Genomic DNA, 20,455 nt, shown 5'->3' with positions numbered 1-20,455 from the left:
TATGTTACCTTTTTACCAACAGAAAAAAAAGAAGAAGAAAGTGTATACGGTACCTTTTCAGCTTGTGTCAAATCAAATAATACGAAAAGATAAGTTTTGTACACAACGAAAAGGAAAATAGTAGTTTTTGTCCCCCGGAAAGAAGATGATATAGTGTATAAACCGGAGGAACAAAATCTGCTGATGCAAACAGACAAAATTAACATTTGGAATGTTCCCCTAACCATTCCTACTTATTGTAAATTTAACTACTGCCCGTGTTTTGAGCTACTTACTTCCAGAATACCTATAACTAAAAGCTTTTTAAGCATAACTTAGAGATGTAACTGAGAAGTAGATTTGCAGAGAAACACAACTCGAACGACTAATTATATGTTTCCAAGATCATTCCTTTTCGTCCCATAAGCGATGAAGTTGACACTAACATCGTCTGACAATAACCATCTTCCTGTTATCGGGTTGAACACAAATCCAGCCATCTCTTTCACCTGCAATCCACAGTTTCCTGATTATCATTACTACCACAATGCATCAGATAAACAAATGAACAATCCTTCTTTTCTTGATATTAATACTTGCCCACATCGAGACATGTGTACTTTTGTATTGTTTCAGTCAGCTTAAGATTAGTAAATGAGATTGACATAAGGATTATAGAATGAGGAGGGATTGGCTTACATCGATTGAAGCACGTTGTAATATCATTGTAACTTCTTCAGGAGTTAGAAAGCTTGACCACTGGTGTGTGCCTTTAGGAAGCTGTAGGTGAATTATTATTAAAAAAACAAATGTGAAACCGGTAACACATGTTGCGAAATGGTGCTAAAAGAAGATAAAGAGGTGCAAAACTGAAAATTTACCCAACGTAGAATGTACTCTGCTGCAACAATGGCTGATGCATATGCTCGCATAGATCGATTAATTGTAGAAAGTAATGTGGCCCCATTAGGGATGGTCAATGCTGACAATGACTTGCAAAATTCTGCAGGGTTCGCTACATGCTCAATGACCTTCATTGTACAAAATCAAAAGTCTTGTCATGAAAAATGAAATTGCAAGTGAGAAATGGGAATATATACATTAAATATCAAGGGAGTTTGAATAACGAAAAGGTCCATGCTGAAAGGTTATATGGACTAGACAAAAGTACCTCTAAGGCAAGAACAGCATCAAACGTCCTCCCTTCATCCACCAGCTTTTCTGCGCTAGAAAAAATATTATTTAGCAATAAAGCATAGAAGAGATAACAGAGAATCAGCTTCTGTAAAAGATTCCAAGAAACTTTGATCATCATCTAAGATTAGTAAAAAATACCTGCTGTAGTGCATTGATATTCAATCGTTGAAGTCACTGGATCCATATCCTGCAGAGATATTTTTATTGATATATAAGAAAGAATAGAAATCAAGATAGAGAAGGGGTTTTATGAACTTGAGTCCTACGCAATGAAGTGAAAACATGTTACTACATGTCAACTATTATGAAAGCTGCCAACATGAACTGCTAATTTTGACAGAACTGAAGTGTAGAGTTCGAATAAAAAGGTACTCAAGAAAAATACTACACCATATGGAGTATACAATTGTACTTAGCATAACAATACATCCACTGTATAAGTTATCTGAATGATTACTGAAACAAATAAAGTAAGAGACCTTACAGCGTGAAGACGAGCAATTTTGACATTCTTATCAACAGCATCAACTCCTGTGACAGTTGTCCCATCCGTGCTAGAGGCTTCAAAGAAAGAAAAAAACAACAAGGCACCGGTCACCAAATCTTCATTATAACTAACAACAATGTCATTCCACGTGTAACCATAAACGCTAAACCAACAAGCCCAACAAGAGAGATTACCAAACTCTAACACTATTCAGTATTATCTACTTGCTAGACCCTAGACTGGTTCTCATAAACGGAAAAATGAAAAATCATATGCCAACTAAGGTATACAGAAACAGATGAAAAAAAATACCTCAGAAAGTAGCCCGCCACCACAACCTACATCGATAAATCTCAGTCCTTCAAAAGGCCTAGCAGAACTCGGATCCTTACTGAGAAGAAAAAGGGTTAATCCAACAGAATACGATAGAAAGAAACCAAAATCATCCACAAGAAATGAACCTGAAATGCCTGCATAAGGTCGACCGGATGAAAGCCAACCGGGTTGGATTCATTAGATGCAACGGTTTAAACGGTCCTTCAGAATGCCACCTTTAAATTAAAAAACACAGAGAAAAAAATCATGTAAAACCCCTCAAGACTCAAGAGTCTATATTTTACGAATCCAACTTGTCAATTGCAAAAACAAAACCAATTTGTTCCAAAACAACGTCAACAAGAATCCAAAAGATAAAAACCAAAACTTTACTAAGCAATCAAACTTTTGATCATTTCCTAGAAATTACATTCCTCTACCATGCATTAATAGCTCTGTAACTATTCATTCAAATTATAAAACAAACGAGACGAACCAGGTATCAGCAATGGCAGAGAATTTGGCAAGTTCATCTTGATTCAAAGATGTAGGTGAGGATGTGTTTCGGCTTTTATTGGAAGCTTTGCTTTCAAACGTTTGCACTGTCTGATGCGAAGAGGGTAAAGATGCAGCCGAAGCATCAGTATCTGAAGTCGAATACAGCCGCTTGTGAAGTAAACACGACGGAGGAGGTATGATTGGGGAGGAAGATACGCGACGAGCAGAGAGAAGAAGCCTTTGCAGTTGATTCATCGGTTTCGAAAACAACATCTCGAAAGATCAGAGATTGGCTGAGTCAAAGAGAAATCGACCGTGAGTTTCGGTAACGGCGGGCGGTCGGTGGTTACTGACGTTGATTTCGCCGTCGGCGGAATGAACAAGTGAAATTGAAGAAGAGAAGTAAAAAGTGCAAAATTTTCGAAGATTGTAATCTTAATGGGCCACATTTTAAACTAAATGGGTCTATATATCTGGGCCTATACCATTGTAAGCCTAAAAAATATGACACTGATAATCAGAAATTAAAAAAAAAAAATAGAGAATACTTATTTATTTATTTAAATAATTTTAGATTTCAGGGTTAAAGATATAACGCTGTAGAATTAGGGTTTGTGGTTTAAATTTTATAATTTAGAGTCAAGGGGTTTAAAAATTAAATTTTTTACTATCGTATTAGTTTCTAAAATGACTATTTTCCTACTTTTGATATAGAATTTATACTATTTTCATAATTCTTCGTTTATCTTTTTGCTAAAAGGTTTTGTTTCAATATAATTCTTCCATATGATATATGTTGTTAAATTTTTTTTTAAGTATTGGTGTAAATCTATATATACATTTTTTAAGTACATTTTGGGTTTTACCTTTCTATTTATACTTATTTAAAATTTATTTACAAAATTAATCCCTAAAAAAATTCCAAAAATAGCATTATCTCAGATTTTGTTTCCTAAATACTTTATATTTTATTCTAACTAAAAAAATTACAGTAAAATCAATATAGAAACAGAATGATATATTTAACCACACCTTTTCGAAAAGCAATGAAAATAAACTATTGAATTAACTGAACAGACGAATACAAAAGGAATTCAAGTACAAATTACAGGGCATATCGACGGAAAAGAAATTGCACGTGTTGAATGGATCAGAGAAGGCAGAGTTCCTTTACAAACAATTGAAGCTAAAATAGATATTATATCACTGAATCATTTGCAAACAAAGAAAACAACGATTTGATTTTCATTTTATTTTTCAATACCTGTGAGCTTTGATTCTTAACATAAGAAGAAGTTCAATCCACATTTATTTAAATATTATAATTAATATATATATATAAACTTAATAAAATTTTAAAATATTATGAATATGTAAAATTAAAAAAGTTTAAAATACTATATTATATAGTTATATAGTAGATGAGTTATAAATATGACATGTTGGAATTAATAAAATATCATTAAATTTGTGCTAATATGGGTTAAATCCTTATTTTATTATTTTTTAACACTATTAGTGCTAATATGGGTTAAATCCTTATTTTATTATTTTTTAACACTATTAGTGCTAATATGGGTTAAATCCTTATTTTATTATTTTTTAACACTATTAATATTAGAATATTTGACATATAAAATCAAGAGTATTTAACTAAGATTGTATAAAATAATTAAATCATTAAGAATAATGTGAGTTAATCATAACGTATAAATGATTTATTATGTATTTAGATACTTTATTTTTTTGCTATAATAATTAAAAATCAAAATAGAATCTCAAACACTAAACAAAACAAACTAAATATAATAAAAAATAGTTATGAAGTATATTGTGGGTTAAAAATAAATATAAATATTTAGCTGTAGAAATAGTCGGAAAATTTAGTTATTCGTCTATTTGCAAAACATCCAATATTTAACAAACAAATACAAAATAATACTCTCTCTCTTAACACCACTCTTATCTTTTAGAGAGAGAAAGGAGATTTCCGGTGAACACCGGACTTTTTGTTTTTTCTTTCCGACAAGCTTGACTCTGTTGTGCTGTGTCGGATGTATATATTTCCATCTTAGCTATTATAGTTATTATTTATTAAGCTAAGATTGGATTTTAGATTTTGTTTTGTTTTTCTTCTTCTTTCTACAGGAACTTCAATCAGATCCCGCAAAAGAAAGATTGGTTTAGCCATCGGCTTAACTTATCTCAAGATGGAGTAATATCTTCGCTAACAAATTCTTCGTTGATGAGTAACGGAGTAGACCTCAGATTAGGTCTAAAGGCGGAGCTTCTGTCTCAGATTTAGTTGTAAGTCGGAGAAAATCTGAAAATTTTCAAGAATTCCAATCTTGCGGACGAATCAGTAGAAGAAGTTAGCGATGGTGGATCTGAAGTCCGGCAACGGAGCTGAGCCTGGTCGTGGATCTGGTCGGTTACGATCGTGTCAAATCTCCTCCTTCTCACATGTGGACACATGTGCACACGTGGCACTTTAATCTGTTATCCTTATCTTGAATTGGGTAGGATAAGTGGGCTTAATTTTAAACGAAGTTGTAAATGTCGGGAATTGGGCTTTTATTACACCATCTGTAATGACCTTTGGGTTTTCATTTTAATAAAAATGAAATGGCCGACAAAAAAAAATAATAATAATAAACAAATACAACATAAGATATAAATAATAATAAAATTATATGCACGAAGTGTACCATATATTTAAAATCTAATAGTATATATTTATTAGGATAGCACAAAGTTCGAAAGAGTAGTTGGATTTGGATATGGTAGAATCAGTTTATTTCACTTTCAGCTATAGTAATTTTCTAGCAAAAGGTCCCACGATCAAGTGGGAAATCTCATCGGCTTAGGGCATCTTTAATGGGAGAACTTTTTTTTGTGTTCTTAAATTAAGGCATCCTTAATGGGAGAACTTTTTTTTGTGTTCTTAAATTAAATATATTGTGAAAATAATCTAAGATCAGTTGTTAAGATCATAGGTTAAAAAAATGGGGGAACTAATTTTGGTGTTCTTAGAATAAATATATAATAATATAATATTGTTAAACATTTTACAAAGATGTAATTTATTATTAACTATAGACCAAAACTTGAATGTGAACAAAGATACAAACCAAATTCAATGATCCTTGGACAAAAAAAAAAAGCTAAACTTGAGATACATATCGAGTTGCAGAGTGAACATTCCAAAAAGCTAGTTTTGCCAATTCAATGAGATTAGACCAAGAGATATCAATGATGCAGCAGCATCACTTCTTGTCTTCTACTTTTCTCAGCTGCAAAACACCATTAAACCAGACATAAAGGTTCAGTAACAGACCTGAAAACTCTACGCATAAAGAAATGCTATTGATGCAAACACAAATAGCACAAAACAGGATTAAAACAGCAATCTCAGTCGAAAGATGGTGATCTAGTGATTATAATAATCATTGTATAATCATTCAATTTGGACAGAATTTCATCATTGATTGCATATAACAAAAGGATCTCAAAACGAAAACACAAGAAAGAGAGGTCAGATGGTAGTGCATGTCATATTATCAACACTGTATTTCTGATTTGCAGACGTATGGAAATTGTATCCTCATTCCTCCGATAAAAACCAAAACTTTGAATCAAATTCACAAAATTGAAAACACAAAAACAATGAATTTAGATCAGAAAATATGGCAAATCATTCACTCTGCCGAAGCAGATCAGACTGGGTGTCACAAAACATTAATGCCATCTCATCATCTCCATCAAAAAAGCTTTAAAACACGATTAAAACCTCACCACCAAGGCTTTTTGCAGCATCCTTTAAGCTCCCAGAGAAGTATTGTTGGAGTACATTTAAGCTCACATTCTTCTCTGTACTGCTTTTCTTCTTCTCTGATCTTTTTGTTCCGCTAATATCCTAAAAGCACAGCAGCAATATCATAAAGTGCCAAAGCTACGAGAAGAATCCAAGTAGTCCATTCAGGCAATAACGTGAAGAAGTAAGCAACCAAAACACCAATCCAAACCAAGTAGCCTTGAGTGACCAAAATCGAAAACTTGGACATGAACACAGCGAAGACACCAACGACGGAGAAATTGAATAAAAGTATCAGAAACGTGATGCAATCAATCGGGAATCTAAAACGATCGATCAATAAAACTAAGATTTCTCCACCTAAGTTCCCTAAAACGATGAAAGCTGAGAAACCCATGTAAAATTTCAAGAATTTAACACATCTGAGGTAAAAGAGAAGGACGAGAACGAACGTTGCAACAGTGATTGCAGCGACGAAGACGAGTGAATTCAAAAAGGCACCTACAAATTTGTCCCATGAGGAATCCGAATCGCTCTCCGAGTAAGCAGCGGTGGCTATGGAGGAGAAAGAGGCGGAGGAGGAAGAAGAAGGGTCGGAGTTTAGGATACAGACAAGTAGAACAACGGTGAACATACAAATCGAGACAGGTGTGAGGATTGCGATGAGTTCTTCGCCTAGATTCAATTTCGAAGGGAATGAGAGAAATGAAAATTTTTCGTTCTCTCCAAATTTTTTCGACCAATCAGAACGCAGGAAAAATATAAGAACGGTCCATAGATCAGTTCTATCTGAAGATCATTTTTTTTGCTCTAAGCACACTGTTTCGTTTTTTTATAATATTATTGGCTAAGAACATGGTAATTGTTATCCCGTTAAGGATGGCCTTAAAGTGTATATGACATCGGCACATACAAAAACTAATATATCCCAGATACACAAAATATTTACAAAAGTCGAGTGCAAGACTGCCAAAGACAATTAAATCTTATTTGGAAATTTGATATGGTGTACCCACAACATATATCTTCTTCTATAGTTTTTATTTATACGAAATAAACTATAAACTAAACCGTGTTATAAGGAGTATAAGACTATAAGTTATTGCCTAGTTATGGTAAAATTATTATCACGAGTAAAGACATTCAAATTGACATTCATCAACCTACTGAGTACTGACATTTGGAATTTAACCTTTTTGATATATCTAAATCTGATTCAAGCTTTAAGTGAGTTGTGTGTTTGTGTCTTCTATGCACTCATAGCAGAAAGAATCCTAGAACAAAAACCACTTTTTCTATATTTAATTAGTACCAATAATAATTTGACACTAGGTAATAACCCGCATATAGTGCAGGATAAATTTATTTAAAGAAAATTATTATAACTAAAATTATTATTTTGAAACCAACATCAGTTTGTTTCAAAGATAATATGTAACTAAATTTTTTTATTTTTTTTATTCAAAGCTGTGTTTTTCGTGTAAAAAATACGTTTCACCGTGAAATCTTTGAATGTGTAAAAAGTTTTATGGTAGAGAAAATATTGATAAAATGTTACTATTTATTGCAACATGTCTTTTGTGTGGTTTAAAAGTCAAATTCATATCTTCTAATGTTTTATTTTGTAATCATAACAATTTTGCATGTTTCTTATGTAACCATAACAACATATACTAAATTACTCGGTAGTTTAATTATTTAATTTTATTATACGTTAGTAACAGTCGGATTCTAAACTAAATTCTCTAAAAATAATCTAATTCATTGATTTAATATTTTTGATTAGGCTATTTAAATCTTTTGATTTAGTCGGTTTGTTAATATTTTCTAGAAATGACGTTTTATTACCAAACAAACCATTATGAAAAAATTAATGAAATTCTAAAATCAACGTATTTGTGTAACAATATATTTCACCACAAAATATGTGAATGTGGTAAAAAAATAATTATAAACTGTTACAATTTATGGAAATATATATTTTTGTGTGTTTTAAAAATCAAATTTATATTTATGGTTTATCAAGTAACTATAACAAGTTTGCATAATCTAATAATCACTCATTTTAAATATATTATGATTTTTTTTGGGTACTAAGTTTATTTATAATGATAAGAGTTATTGTATCATTCCTTTTTAATAGCATATAGATGAATATACAATTAGAACGTATATTCCTATTCGGTTATCAATATTTCCATTTTAATTGAATAATCACACTAAATGTTGAGATTAATTAGTTTACATACTTAGATATATATAAATAATCACACATCATAATATCCCCTAATTTGTTGTCATTTTTATATTTATCTATGAATATATATATATATATATATATATTTATTTATTTATTGAGGATTAAGCTTCTTTTAATGAGTTGGAGATAAGTCAGAGGTAATATACTTCTTTTTATAATCAATTATAATAATATTGAAAGCTTGTTATTTAAATTATTATGGTATTAATACTAACATAAAAATAACATTTGGTTTTTATATGATTATGTTAAGAAGTTATATGTACTTTATTTTTATTAAATTTATATTAATTGATATGTTTTTATAGCTTTTTCAGAATATTTTACTTATATTGATTTTAATTTTGACTTGTATATTTGTAAGTAAATTTTAGTGAAATTTTGCCTAAAAATAATATGTAATTATTTAATAAGTTTTAATATGTGATATTTAAATTTGTATAAGAAATGATGACATATCTAATTATTATTCAGTTAATTATTTTTTTAAAAATATTATGGTATGTTAATGTAATTAAGTAGAAAATATAAGACTATTTTGTTAAAAAGTGCATCGAGATCTCTAGAGACGACACATCAGCTTTTTCAAGAATGTGTTTCTCTATTACTATACAGGGGATCATTTAATAAGTTTTAATATGTGATATTTAAATTTGTATGAGAAATGATGACATATTTAATTATTATTCAGTTAATTGTTTTTTTAAAAAATATTATGGTATGTTAATGTAATTAAGTAAAAAATATAAGACTATTTTGTTAAAAAGTGCATCGAGCTCTCTAGAGACGACAACATCAGCTTTTTCAAGAATGTGATTCTCTATTACTATACAGGGGATTTGTTACCATATTGATTTACTCTATTCAATAATACTTGATTACACCACACTAATCACAAGATTCACACACCACCTAATGGTGTTGTATCAACCGTGTTTGCCCTTCAAACTTTGCAACGAATATTCAAACTTCTATAGAGAGAAAAAAAAAGAGGGTGGGGCATTAAAGAGAGCTGTCTCATAGTTGGTAATGTCAATTAATAAGCTGGCAAATACAATATATGTAGGACAATTCAATCATAGACCCATCTGAATATAGATAATGCAACCCAATCAGTTCACCTTATTACAAAGGAAAAAAGAAAGACTACAAAATATCCCATTGATATATAAGCTTATTTATACTCAAGACTTTTGTTTAACTATAAAAGATTAATGATGCTAATAAGCAAAATCAGGAGTTGATAAAGGAAGTCACGTTTGGAGATTCTCTATAGTGTTTCGCTGGATGCGTTGAAACAATCCTCTTTAACAGCTCACTTTCATTTCACATTCCTAAATTCCTCTCAATCTTTCTTCTTTGCTTAACTTATTATATAAATCCCTGTTTCTCTCTCACAATATATTACAACACAAGAAGATGGCAGCTTTCTTGGAGAAGGCAACTTCTGCTCTTAGCGAAGCCAAAGAATCCGTTACAACCACGGCTGAATCCGTCCAGGCTTCTCTCACTGATGCTCAGAAAACCGTTGCAGCCTCGGCTGAAACCGCCGGGACTTCTCTAGCTGACGCTGGCAAAACTGTTTCAGCCTCTGCTGAAACTGTCAAGACCGAGGCTGCAGCCGCACCAGAGAAAGTGTCTGGTGTGTCTACACAGGTTGGTCTTGGTAACATCCTTTTACATGTTTTTAACTTGTGTTCCAAAACAAAACAAAAAACTAATAAAAGTGATTTTGATTTAGGCAAAGGATGCAGTGGACAGTGCTCTGTCAAGAGGTATAGATGGAGCCAAATCTTTGCTTCAAACTTTTGAAGAGAAGAGGACCGAAGTTTCTTCCAAGCTCGTCGAAGGTTTTTCCAATGCCGTCAGTGGAGCATCTAGCAGCACCGTGGCAAGCCGAGACCTTCCCGTATCTACAGACAATCAGGTCACAGATTTAACCAAAACTTTCTCAATTCTTCAAACCCTTTTAAAAGAACAACTCAATTGTTTCTTGTACCAAAAGATTGTTACATGTTTTGACAATTGAAAGTGTGTTTTTGCAGCCTCTGCTAGCGTCTCGTGAAACGACGCGGTGGTGGAAGAATTGTTGTGGAGTTGTTGATCTTTTCAAGAAAGATACTTAAAATTAAAAAAAAAGATCAATAAAATGACAATTTGACGAATTATTTCACCAAGAAACAGAGCACTAGAAGAAGAAAGAACCCCCTCATCCTTTTGATTATTTATTTGCTTCCTTTTTTATATTTTGATTTGAGATTGTGTCTATCTGTTTTTGTTGTTTGTTTTTTGATGTTGATATCTTGATTGTTCCCAAAACTTGTGTAATCACCCAAAACCAAATAAAAAGGCAACTTCTTTGTGATGAGTGTTGGATTTTTATGAGCTTCAAAAGCTAATCAAGAACTTTAAATTCAAGATTGATAAAAGCCTACCTAGAATTCACTTCTTCTCAGACTCTCATGTATGCCTTGTTTATAAAGACAATTTGTCCATCTGCAACATAAACTCTTGATAGTTGAAAAGCAATTATAGGAAAGGATTCATGCATGTAGGGTTTCAGCATGATCGCTTTCATACTAAAATTATAGAACCGATAACTCGATAAAGCATGATCTCTTTCATACTCTAATGGAAGGCTGAGAATTCAGGAATAAATCGGAATGATGCAATCATGCAAAGGTCTATTAAGCATCAACCAAAAGGAAACGAACCTTTGGAAAAAAAAAAAAATTAGGTAGAAAAGTATAAAAAGGAAAAGAACCTTTTAAATCATTTTGTTAAAAGCTTGTTATTAACAAAAACAATATGCCTATGGAATCTAATTTATATACCAAGCTATTTCCTTTGTAGAGATATCTGAACCACAAGCGAAAACTACGTGCCAACTAACAATAAACAACAACACAAATTAGATAAAGGAGAGAACTAGCCCTAGAGGTTCACACCATTATTTTCCATCGAATGAGAGAAGCTTTTCCATTTTATACATGAGACTTAGTTTCATAGCCAAAAAAATTGTTACGTTCCTTCCAAATAGATCATAGATCGAATCTTGCCATTCAATTAGAAGTAAAACAAAATAGAAGAAAACCAGCAAGTCTAAACCATACTTCAGCAAAGTTTGGGATGAATGATTTACACTTTTCAGTTAGTAAATTAACCGTATACGACTTCGAGCATGAAGGTCGTTTGGGATGGATGTTCCTACTTTATAGATATAGATATCAACGTTAGATTCGGAACTGAAACAAAAAGTAATATTCAGCCGAAATTAGTTATATATTACATGAACAATTAAGGTCATAACAAAAAAATATAAAAACAAAAGCAAAGAAGAAGAGAATAGAAGTAGAGAAATGACAAAGTTTTGGAGGATGAGACTGAAGCTTCGGGCTTGGGAGTTGGATGTGACGGTATTCTCCCAAAAAGCCCTAATCCATCTTCAGTCGACACGTTCAGTATTGATTCACTCGTGCTGCAATCATCACATTTTAAAAAACTTGTCATCTCGTAAATTCTTATATGCATGATGATCCTATACCTATTTAATTAATACATTTATAACAGACTTTTATACCTTGTAGACGGAAAGTGGCATGATCCTATACCTGTCAACAGAGAGAAACATTTTATTTAGATGTCTTTATTCTCTCGACATGTATGTGACGAAATAGATTGACATAGGATAGGACACATAATCTAAACCTTGTAATATATATTCACATAGAAATTTAGAAGCATACGCTTTTTTTTTGCTTTTTTTTTTTGTCACAAAAGCATACGCTTTAGAGTATTATTTTTCATAATTTAAAATTTTTCATCAGATCTAGTGTCGTCATATGAATTCTGTAGTGAATTCAACTGTGGTCATTAGAATTTAATTAATTAATTTGTTTTGTAAGTAAGATAAACTTACTTAATATTGGACATCTTCTTATCTATATATCCACCATGTTAACTTATACACATCTTTACGTTTTGACGATTGACCATTTATTTGTTTTAAAACTAGATAGATTCGATAAAATCACTAAATTCCAACTAATAAACATATATGAACATATTTCATAACCCAGCATCAATATTTTAACTACTGTATACTATTTAATTAACCAATGATATAAAATAATTCAAAGTGATCCAAGTTGGAGCCCCCAGTGGTAATGAAGATCCGAAGTTAAAGACAGATTCGAGTTTTTATTTAACAAACTAACAAAAAAAGTTAAATAAAATTTCAAATTAACCCCTTTAAAGATAAGATCCGAAATTAACTCATTGGTTAGACAAATACAACATTTTAACTAGAAAAGTAGAAATATATATAGAGAAAGACTTACTTGGGTCAGCACTGATAGTGACAGCAGTTCCATCAAAATTGCAACTACTAGGAATTGGATTCTTCTGGTAATAACTGTTGAAGGCAAAAGAGGCATGTGCTCTTAACGAGTTAGGGTTATAACATTTTCCTCCTTCTTGTATCTCCGAGCACTCTGCTCCACCGATCCCACACGCGTAGTCCAAAGCTGCTTGTAACGCCATTTTTGCAACGTTCTCTCTCGCAACACACCAGCTCCCACCTGGATGGGCGGCAGCGTGTGGTGGCGATGGAATCGTTAGGGGAGTTGTGGCCACGGCAGCGTCAGAGTCGGAGTTAGGGACCACGGTTGTTGGCGTGGTTGTTGATGGGTTTGTGGCTAATGGTGTGGTTATGTCTTTTTCTTCTGCTATTGGTTCACTACTAGCTTTAATACCTGTCAAATCATAGTTAATGTTTTTTATTCATGGATTAAGATGTTAAAACATTAATAATGATGATGTCTAAGTCTAAGATTTTGTTGGTAACGTTAGAACATTAATTATCAATTATCATGTCACTAGTAATGAGGTGGATAAAGAAACATAAACCTTGTTAAGAAAACAAAAAGTAAAAACAGAAGACCAAACCACAGAAACAAAAAGACAATAGAGAATCTTTGAACTGAACAAGAAAAAGTAACGACTAGTATAATATTTCACTCCACACCAATTCACATGTGAAAGAAAAAAGCAACTTCGTTTTTCTTTTCGAAATTAGAGAAGAATTACCTTTTCAGAGTTTTGATAATAACGAAACGAAAAAACGAGAATGTGGAAGAATATAAATAGAAAATAGATATTTACCTAACAAAAATAATTTAGAATATGAAAACAAATTCTGCAGAATAAAATTATAACTAAGACATATGTAGATCAAAGTTTAAAACAACGAAAAAAAATGAATAATGCCCCAAGACATAAATTAACTTTCTGCAGCTTTTAAATAAAGAATTTGAAGTTATTAAACGTGATTTTTTTTTCTCTTTTTTTTTTTTTGGTTTTTCCGTTATAAAATATTCCGAAGTTATGGGTTATATATATTTATACAAACTTAGCTTTAAAGTAATATCTTTGTGGAACAAAAGTTTTCATCTTCTCTAAATGATAGGTTGAAAAAAGTAACCTGATGAGAGGAAGGAAAGAAGAAGAAGACTGGTTACTAGTCTGAAGCCTTTTCCCATTCCAAGAAACTAAACCCAAACTCTTCTTCTCTTTTAAAGCTTTAAGCCTTGTGTTTTGTATCAACAAAATCTTTCAACTATATTAAGAGCGAGAAGGAGAGAGAAGAGAGAAGAAAGAGAAGCTATGTGTTTGGCACTTGAGTTTATGGAGTTGAAAAAGGAGGGAATATTGCTGGAGAAATAAAGAGAGAGAGGGAGAAGTAATGATTTGTTTGAGATTTAGGTTTTGTGGGCAATGTATAATGTAATGTGGGCTGCTTCTAGTGAGTGATGTAGTAATGATGGTTTTTCTCTCACACTTTTGATTCTTCTATTCTCTGGTTCCTCTTTTTCTCTTTTTTAAACTTTTTTTTTTCAATCACAATAAGGACTTTTTCATTAGTTTTCTTTCTTTCTTGAACCTCTACATAAGCACAAATAATTTGCCGCTTAAAATAAACATAAACAAATTTGATGAGTAGTGGGCCTCACACATAGCTACGAAAGACATAATCAATAAAAGCTATAGACTTAAACAAAAGGGAGAATTTGCCAATTGGTAAAAGTCTGAGTAATTTACGGTGATTGTGTTTGATAACCATTACTTATTATGCTATAACAATTACTATTAAATCAAATGAGCATATAACTATTTAAGTCGATTTGATAATTTGGATGATTGAAGAAATATATGACAAAAAGATGACAAACTTTAACAACTTAAAGTCGCAGAGGTAAATTTGTTTGAAAAAGTTAATTGATTATCAATAAATGTTCAATATATAGGTACGTACATTAAGTTATTTTATACTTCTGAGGCAATTTTGGTAATTGCAAAAGAAAAAAAAATTGACAAACAAGTATATGGAGAAAACAAAGAAAAAAGATTAGATAACGACGAAATTAAGAATTTTGGAAAAAGATGGCATATTATGGATATACACTAGAAAGTTAAAACAACAATGAATGACATATATACTAGATTTCATACTCATTACTGATCATTAGATAGTCACAAAATTTTGTAATTATAACATATCTAGCTAGCATTCCATTTGAATTACGTACGAGATCATAAGGATTACATGATCGGTCAAACTATGTTATAGCTTACACGTGTAATTAAGACTAGAATTACATGGAGATGTGAATGTTTATTAAGATAACTCTACTCAAAATGTTTACTACGTCCTGAAGCGAATGAGATTCAAGATCAGATACTCTAGCTTTTGTATGTCTTTACTCCTACACAGTTTATACGAATGTGAATATGTGAATGTGATGTACTTCTCAACAATAGCATATTAGCATCACACGACTGGTGGGACACTTTCCGCAGCCTTACAAATTCAAATCTCTACGCTCACAAATATATTCTCCTTAAGCTTGCTTTTCAAACAACAAAATACAGTTTCTGGCATGAACATAATAATGGAAAAAAATATGAAAGTGGCCATCATCCACCATCTCACATCACTCGCAGCATAGACAAAACTATTTGTAATTGCATTTGCTCTTTACGGTATCTAAACACAAGCAAATTTGGTACTCTTCCAAAGATTATTAATTACCAAAGCATGGTCATTCACACTATTGATTCTATAGTTTTTTTTTAGTTTTATTTTTTTGTCTTCTTTAAAGTACCTAATTTGAAATAAAGAAAGGTAGCTGATCAACAATAATAGAATACTCTTAAGATTGATGTTCCTTTACTTTTGGGGGAAAATAGCAAATTGATTGATATGAGTTTATTTTGAAGTAGGACCCAAAAATGTTACAAACTCTAAGAGCTTGACTGGTTCTCCCGCTAGCTCCCGCAAACGCTGCGTTTGCATTTGCGGGCGGTTGCTAGCGTTTGGGGCCAATCACACAAATCGCTCCCAATCGCTCCTAACCGTTGAATTCCAAAAGCTGGTTCCCGCAAGCGTTTGCGGTTGTGGGCGTTTGCGTTTCAAATTTTTTTTTTTTTTTTGAGAAAAAATTTGAAACAAATCAATGATAATGAAATATATTTTATATATATTTTTTACCTAACTATTTTATTCATTAAGGATGAGAGAAAATGAAGTACGGATACGATTAAAAATATTAAAAAAATAAATAATTGGAAGAAAATAATATTTCAATTAACAATAACCCAGAAAACTTGATGTAAATTTAATGGCACATCGCACATAAGTTCAAAAAAATCTAAATAAATATAACATTTCATCAGAAATTTAAGAAAATAAGATTATTTGTGAAAAATAAAAACAAATCACGAGTGACTCTTCTCAACTCTCATTTGATCATTACTACCGATGCAAATACTGCCCCACAAAACTTATTGAGTGTGTGAGATTTAAGAAAGAAGATCTACGATCTAAAACATATGTTTTAGTCATTTATCAAATTACTTAATTAAAGTTTTGGTAAAAATCCAAATGCATAAAGTAATAAGTATTTCATTATGAAATTTATTTATTTTTTAATAATTATTTTAGTATTTTTAATGAATTTTAATTATAAATCAAGTTTAATAAAGTTTTTGATATTTTAAAACATTTATATAATTATATATCACATTTATTATGTGCCAACCGCTATTGCACCCGCTGGTCAACCAATCGTAAACCTCCCGCAAACGCACCAATTTTAAACCGCTAAACCAGTCGTTCAAAACGCTTAATAACGCTTGAAACCGCAATCTTTCGCAACCGCAACCGCAGCGTTTGAACCAGTCAGGCCTTTAGAAGTTTTATTATTTTTTACATAGNCTAACTTTTGACTAATCTTACACCAACTTTGTGTATTTATTATTCACATTTTTGTTACTGTATATTCTTCGTTCAGTTCCACATTGCTTTCTCTTTTTAGCCTCTAGGGACTAGGTAATAATAGACTAATAGATATACCTATATTTTAAAATATGTTTACACCCTTATTATGAAACTTTTTGTCTCTTTTATCGCAGTGGTTCCGGTACTTTGTTGAAAGTTGTGGTATTATTATTGCGGTGATAGTTGCATTATATCCACACAGAATTGTAAAGTAGAAATGTCCATTTAAAAAGGAAAAGTGGAAAAAGTAATTAGCGTTAATTTAGTTGTATAAGTTGTGTTGAAAAAAAAAGTAGGAGCTAAAGTTTTCGTCGGTCATTTTTCTTTTGATTTGGTTTTACAAAAACGTAATGAAAAGCATAGACTGGTGTAAATTTTTTAATTTAATAAAACAAGAACTTGTAAATAAATTCAAGGTTTGAAGCTCATTGAAATTTGTGCTGTGGATTTTAGTGGACAAAAATAAACAAGGGTAAGATCATCTCTAGTGCTAGAAATGGGGAGTGTTACTCAAAAACACAAAAATAATAATATTTTAATTGTATAGCTATATTTTTAATTTTTTATTAGAAATTGACCAATCACAGAAGCTAATGTATTTGCAACAGGGAGAGAAACAATTCTCCGGGAAGGACTTTGAGCATCACTGTATTTTCTCTCTCTTAACTTTTTAATATTTTTATTTTGTTTATTTAGAGTAACGGTGGTTAAGTAACTCCACTGGCGATGCCCTAAGATACAACTTTCGGTGTTGCAAAGTAATGATAAGAAACTTAAAAAAAAAAAAGTATATAGTTCACTGTTACTCTTTATTTGAGTAATAATAGGGTACGGAATGAGGAACAAATCAATATGAAAGCAAGTGGGGGCAGACAAATTGGTTAACAACAACATTAAAATGAAAAAGAGATTGTGTTTTGGACCGACCCTAGCCGAAGTTAGATTCATGTAATCTCATGGTTGTAGGAAAAAGAATGTATCACTCCTCTTCTGAAATTAATTGTTTTTAAAAGAATTTTCAGTTTTCATCAAAGGAATAGATGGGTAGAAAGTTTACAACTTTACATCATCAACACCTCCGGCCTTCCAAAATAACTAAGTCAAGAGTAGTTAAAAATCCATATTATCCAATACGAAAAAATGTTAAGGTCGTAGTAACTAGTAAGCCCTAAAACCTCTATGATATTTGTTATAGACACAGTCAAAACAAAGTTCGTAACCTCTTACGCTACATCTTAGGAGGATACCTCTAAATCTTCTCGCACTCTTTTTAAAAAACGCATTACAATAAACAAAACAACTCAAACAAGAATGCAGAAGCAGTGGCTCGAGATCTTACTCTTTCACACTCTCATTGATTCATCATCTTTATCACCACAAAGACTCAGAGTGATGAACATACTCATATCAAAGCAAAGATCAGACTTGATCCAACACAAACTCTCTCAACACACTTCCTTTTTCGGCATCAAGCTCTGGATCCTCATCACAGCTTCTGCCTCTATAGCCTTCCTCTTAGTTCTGATCGTTTCTATTTTCCTCTGTTTCATCTTTCACAGGAGAAAATGTAGACAAGAACCATTCAGACTAAGATCAAAACTTTGTCTGCCTTTGTCACACATTCCCTTAAATAACAAACGTCAGATTCCATACAACCGTTGCGGCGACGATGTAGAGAGCCAGAGAATCTCTCAGGCTGGTTGGTCCTCTGCTCGTCTTTCCTACTACACCCGCAGCTTCTCCTCTACCGGCAGCTTTGGAAGCTTCAATGTGTTTACGTTCATGGAGATCAAGAATGTGACAGATGGTTTTGCAGAATACAATCTGATTGCTAAAGGAGATTCTTCAACGGTGTATCGTGGAGTCTTGATGGGGACAGTCACTGTTGCTGTCAAACGTTTCTTCCCCATCCATCAAAGGTTTCTACATTTTTTTGCTTGATCCCTTCATATATATTTATCTTAGAATCTTAGTGTTTTGATCTGAGACAATGATGCAATCAGGTATGAAGATAAAGATTTCATGACAAGAGCTGAGATGATTGCAAATGTTAGACACAAGAATGTGGTGAGACTCCTTGGATACTGCATTGAAGGAGATGAGAGGTACATATTATATTACCTCAGCTGTGTGACTTAAAATGTGAGACTTTGTACTAAAGTCCGAATGAATTTTAGGGTTCTTGTTTACGAATACGCTGAGAAAGGTGATTTGCACCAATGGCTTCATGGATCTGCTGGGAGAAATCAGCCTCTGACCTGGAGAAAGAGAATGAAGATCATTCAAGGAGTAGCAAAAGGGTGATCTAATCTATATATAAACTATGTTAACCAAAAATATCATTTAGCATGAATGATTGTGATGGTTGATTATGTTTGTGTTCTGATGATCAGGCTCGCGTATGTTCACGAGGACATCGAACCAAAGATCACTCATCAAGACGTAAGACCAAGCAAGATTCTTCTTGATTATCAATGGAACCCTAAGATACTTGATGTTTTATTCATGGGTGACAGTGATATTCCAATTTTTGTTCCTTCACCTGGTAATCTTGATAAGAAAATAGACGTTCATTGCTTCGGGACTTTGATAATGGAGCTTGTCTCTGGGAGAGTCTCTGTAGACCAAAGTTCACCACATGTAAGAGTTCATATACATAAAATTAACATATTTTATCAATGCACAAACCCAATGTTAGCTTACTACCGGAAACAATTTTGTTCTTGGCAGGTTTATTTAGTGGACTGGATCAAAGAGATGGTGGCAAATCATATGATAGTAGATGTTCTTGATCCTAGCCTGCCTGAATTTCCGACAATGAAAGAACTCAAACGGATTGTGTTGATTGCCTTGCGCTGTGTTGATCCTGAGATAGAAGAAAGACCTAATATGGGAGATGTGATTCACATGCTCCAACCACATGACTTGCTACTAAGTAACAATGTAATGAAACTTTTGACATTTTTAGTTCCTTGTTCCCCAAGCTAAATCGATATATCGATTTGTTCGTTTCTTACCCTTAAATTCTTTTGTGTATGGTGCAGGCAATACATACACCTGTGAAGATTACCCGGTCACACGAGGTTTCCGCGATCAGTATCAGACAATGAATCAATAAAGTAAAAAACATGGCGGCGAGTTTAGGATCTTAAGCTATGCATTTTCTACATTATTATGGGTTTCTTTTAGTTTATCACACAGCAGTCTCAGCTGTATTGATTTTTTCCTTTGCATCTGTTGTGAATATGTTCCACAACATTCACTAAATGAAACAGAAGCATATAATAAGAAGAAAAAAAAGAGAGACAGCTTTACATATGAGTAAGCCCCTTGACACTACCACAAGGTCCTCTCCACCGTTAAGTGCACAGTTTTTCTTGTAATCGCTATCAATAAAACCATAAACAGCGATTAAATTAAACTAAAATGGGTCTGTTACAGTGGCGGACCCAGGAAATAAATTTCGGGAGGTCAATTACAGAGATTTGCGAGACCTAATATGCTTTGATAATGGAGCTTGACTGAAATAGAAGAGTTCTAGCTATATTCAAAATATGCTGATGTTTT

General features: G+C 32.4%; 4 protein-coding genes and 1 pseudogene across 6 annotated transcripts; 2 read left to right on the top strand and 3 right to left on the bottom strand.

Annotated features, from left to right (window-relative positions):
- On the bottom strand, positions 63 to 2,872 carry LOC104786539 (annotated as a pseudogene).
- Positions 5,495 to 7,151, bottom strand: LOC104786538 (presenilin-like protein At2g29900). 3 transcript variants are annotated; one of them, XR_767541.2, is made up of 3 exons: positions 6,743 to 7,143; positions 6,272 to 6,392; positions 5,495 to 5,769 (listed from the first exon to the last, which is right to left on the bottom strand). XR_767541.2 is itself a non-coding variant. In XM_010511968.2 (3 exons), the coding sequence occupies exons 1-3, from the start codon at positions 6,922 to 6,924 to the stop codon at positions 5,726 to 5,728; spliced, it is 339 nt and encodes a 112-aa protein (XP_010510270.1). In that variant the 5' UTR covers positions 6,925 to 7,151; the 3' UTR covers positions 5,495 to 5,725. The 3 variants fall into 3 exon arrangements, 2 of the variants coding, with proteins under 2 accessions (XP_010510270.1, XP_010510272.1); XM_010511968.2 differs by having other exon boundaries at positions 6,272 to 6,384; positions 6,743 to 7,151; XM_010511970.2 differs by having other exon boundaries at positions 6,796 to 7,143.
- Positions 9,657 to 10,918, top strand: LOC104786537. The gene is made up of 3 exons (XM_010511967.2): positions 9,657 to 10,206; positions 10,292 to 10,477; positions 10,596 to 10,918. Exons 1-3 carry the CDS (start codon positions 9,970 to 9,972, stop codon positions 10,674 to 10,676), a joined length of 504 nt encoding a protein of 167 aa, XP_010510269.1. The 5' UTR covers positions 9,657 to 9,969; the 3' UTR covers positions 10,677 to 10,918.
- LOC104786536 (PLASMODESMATA CALLOSE-BINDING PROTEIN 5-like) lies at positions 11,787 to 14,394 on the bottom strand. Its single transcript, XM_010511966.2, has 4 exons — positions 14,033 to 14,394; positions 12,891 to 13,304; positions 12,131 to 12,161; positions 11,787 to 12,028 (listed from the first exon to the last, which is right to left on the bottom strand). The coding sequence occupies exons 1-4, from the start codon at positions 14,088 to 14,090 to the stop codon at positions 11,854 to 11,856; spliced, it is 678 nt and encodes a 225-aa protein (XP_010510268.1). The 5' UTR covers positions 14,091 to 14,394; the 3' UTR covers positions 11,787 to 11,853.
- On the top strand, positions 18,200 to 19,998 carry LOC104789146 (putative receptor-like protein kinase At2g30940). The gene is made up of 6 exons (XM_010514885.2): positions 18,200 to 18,807; positions 18,892 to 18,993; positions 19,066 to 19,188; positions 19,282 to 19,528; positions 19,619 to 19,831; positions 19,933 to 19,998. The coding sequence occupies exons 1-6, from the start codon at positions 18,200 to 18,202 to the stop codon at positions 19,996 to 19,998; spliced, it is 1,359 nt and encodes a 452-aa protein (XP_010513187.1).

This window comes from Camelina sativa, chromosome 5, assembly GCF_000633955.1.
Source record: "Camelina sativa cultivar DH55 chromosome 5, Cs, whole genome shotgun sequence".
NCBI lineage: Eukaryota > Viridiplantae > Streptophyta > Magnoliopsida > Brassicales > Brassicaceae > Camelina > Camelina sativa.
The sequence above is the reverse complement of the archived record's forward strand: the minus strand, read 5'-3'. Positions and strand labels throughout refer to the sequence as shown.

Excerpts from the sequence above, each read along its gene's own strand:
- LOC104786538 (XM_010511968.2), bottom strand. The coding sequence starts at position 6,924 with ATGTTCACCGTTGTTCTACTTGTCTGTATCCTAAACTCCGACCCTTCT. Across the intron at positions 6,385-6,742 it reads GCTGCAATCACTGTTGCAAC|CGGAACAAAAAGATCAGAGA; the intron begins GTTCGTTCTCGT and ends TTAGGATATTAG. Across the intron at positions 5,770-6,271 it reads TGCTGCAAAAAGCCTTGGTG|CTGAGAAAAGTAGAAGACAA; the intron begins GTGAGGTTTTAA and ends GGTGTTTTGCAG.
- LOC104786537 (XM_010511967.2), top strand. The coding sequence starts at position 9,970 with ATGGCAGCTTTCTTGGAGAAGGCAACTTCTGCTCTTAGCGAAGCCAAA. Across the intron at positions 10,207-10,291 it reads TGTCTGGTGTGTCTACACAG|GCAAAGGATGCAGTGGACAG; the intron begins GTTGGTCTTGGT and ends ATTTTGATTTAG. Across the intron at positions 10,478-10,595 it reads CCGTATCTACAGACAATCAG|CCTCTGCTAGCGTCTCGTGA; the intron begins GTCACAGATTTA and ends GTGTTTTTGCAG.
- LOC104786536 (XM_010511966.2), bottom strand. The coding sequence starts at position 14,090 with ATGGGAAAAGGCTTCAGACTAGTAACCAGTCTTCTTCTTCTTTCCTTC. Across the intron at positions 13,305-14,032 it reads TCTTTCCTTCCTCTCATCAG|GTATTAAAGCTAGTAGTGAA; the intron begins GTTACTTTTTTC and ends ATGATTTGACAG. Across the intron at positions 12,162-12,890 it reads CACTATCAGTGCTGACCCAA|GTATAGGATCATGCCACTTT; the intron begins GTAAGTCTTTCT and ends CTCTGTTGACAG.
- LOC104789146 (XM_010514885.2), top strand. The coding sequence starts at position 18,200 with ATGCAGAAGCAGTGGCTCGAGATCTTACTCTTTCACACTCTCATTGAT. Across the intron at positions 19,529-19,618 it reads TAGACCAAAGTTCACCACAT|GTTTATTTAGTGGACTGGAT; the intron begins GTAAGAGTTCAT and ends TGTTCTTGGCAG. Across the intron at positions 19,832-19,932 it reads ACTTGCTACTAAGTAACAAT|GCAATACATACACCTGTGAA; the intron begins GTAATGAAACTT and ends TGTATGGTGCAG.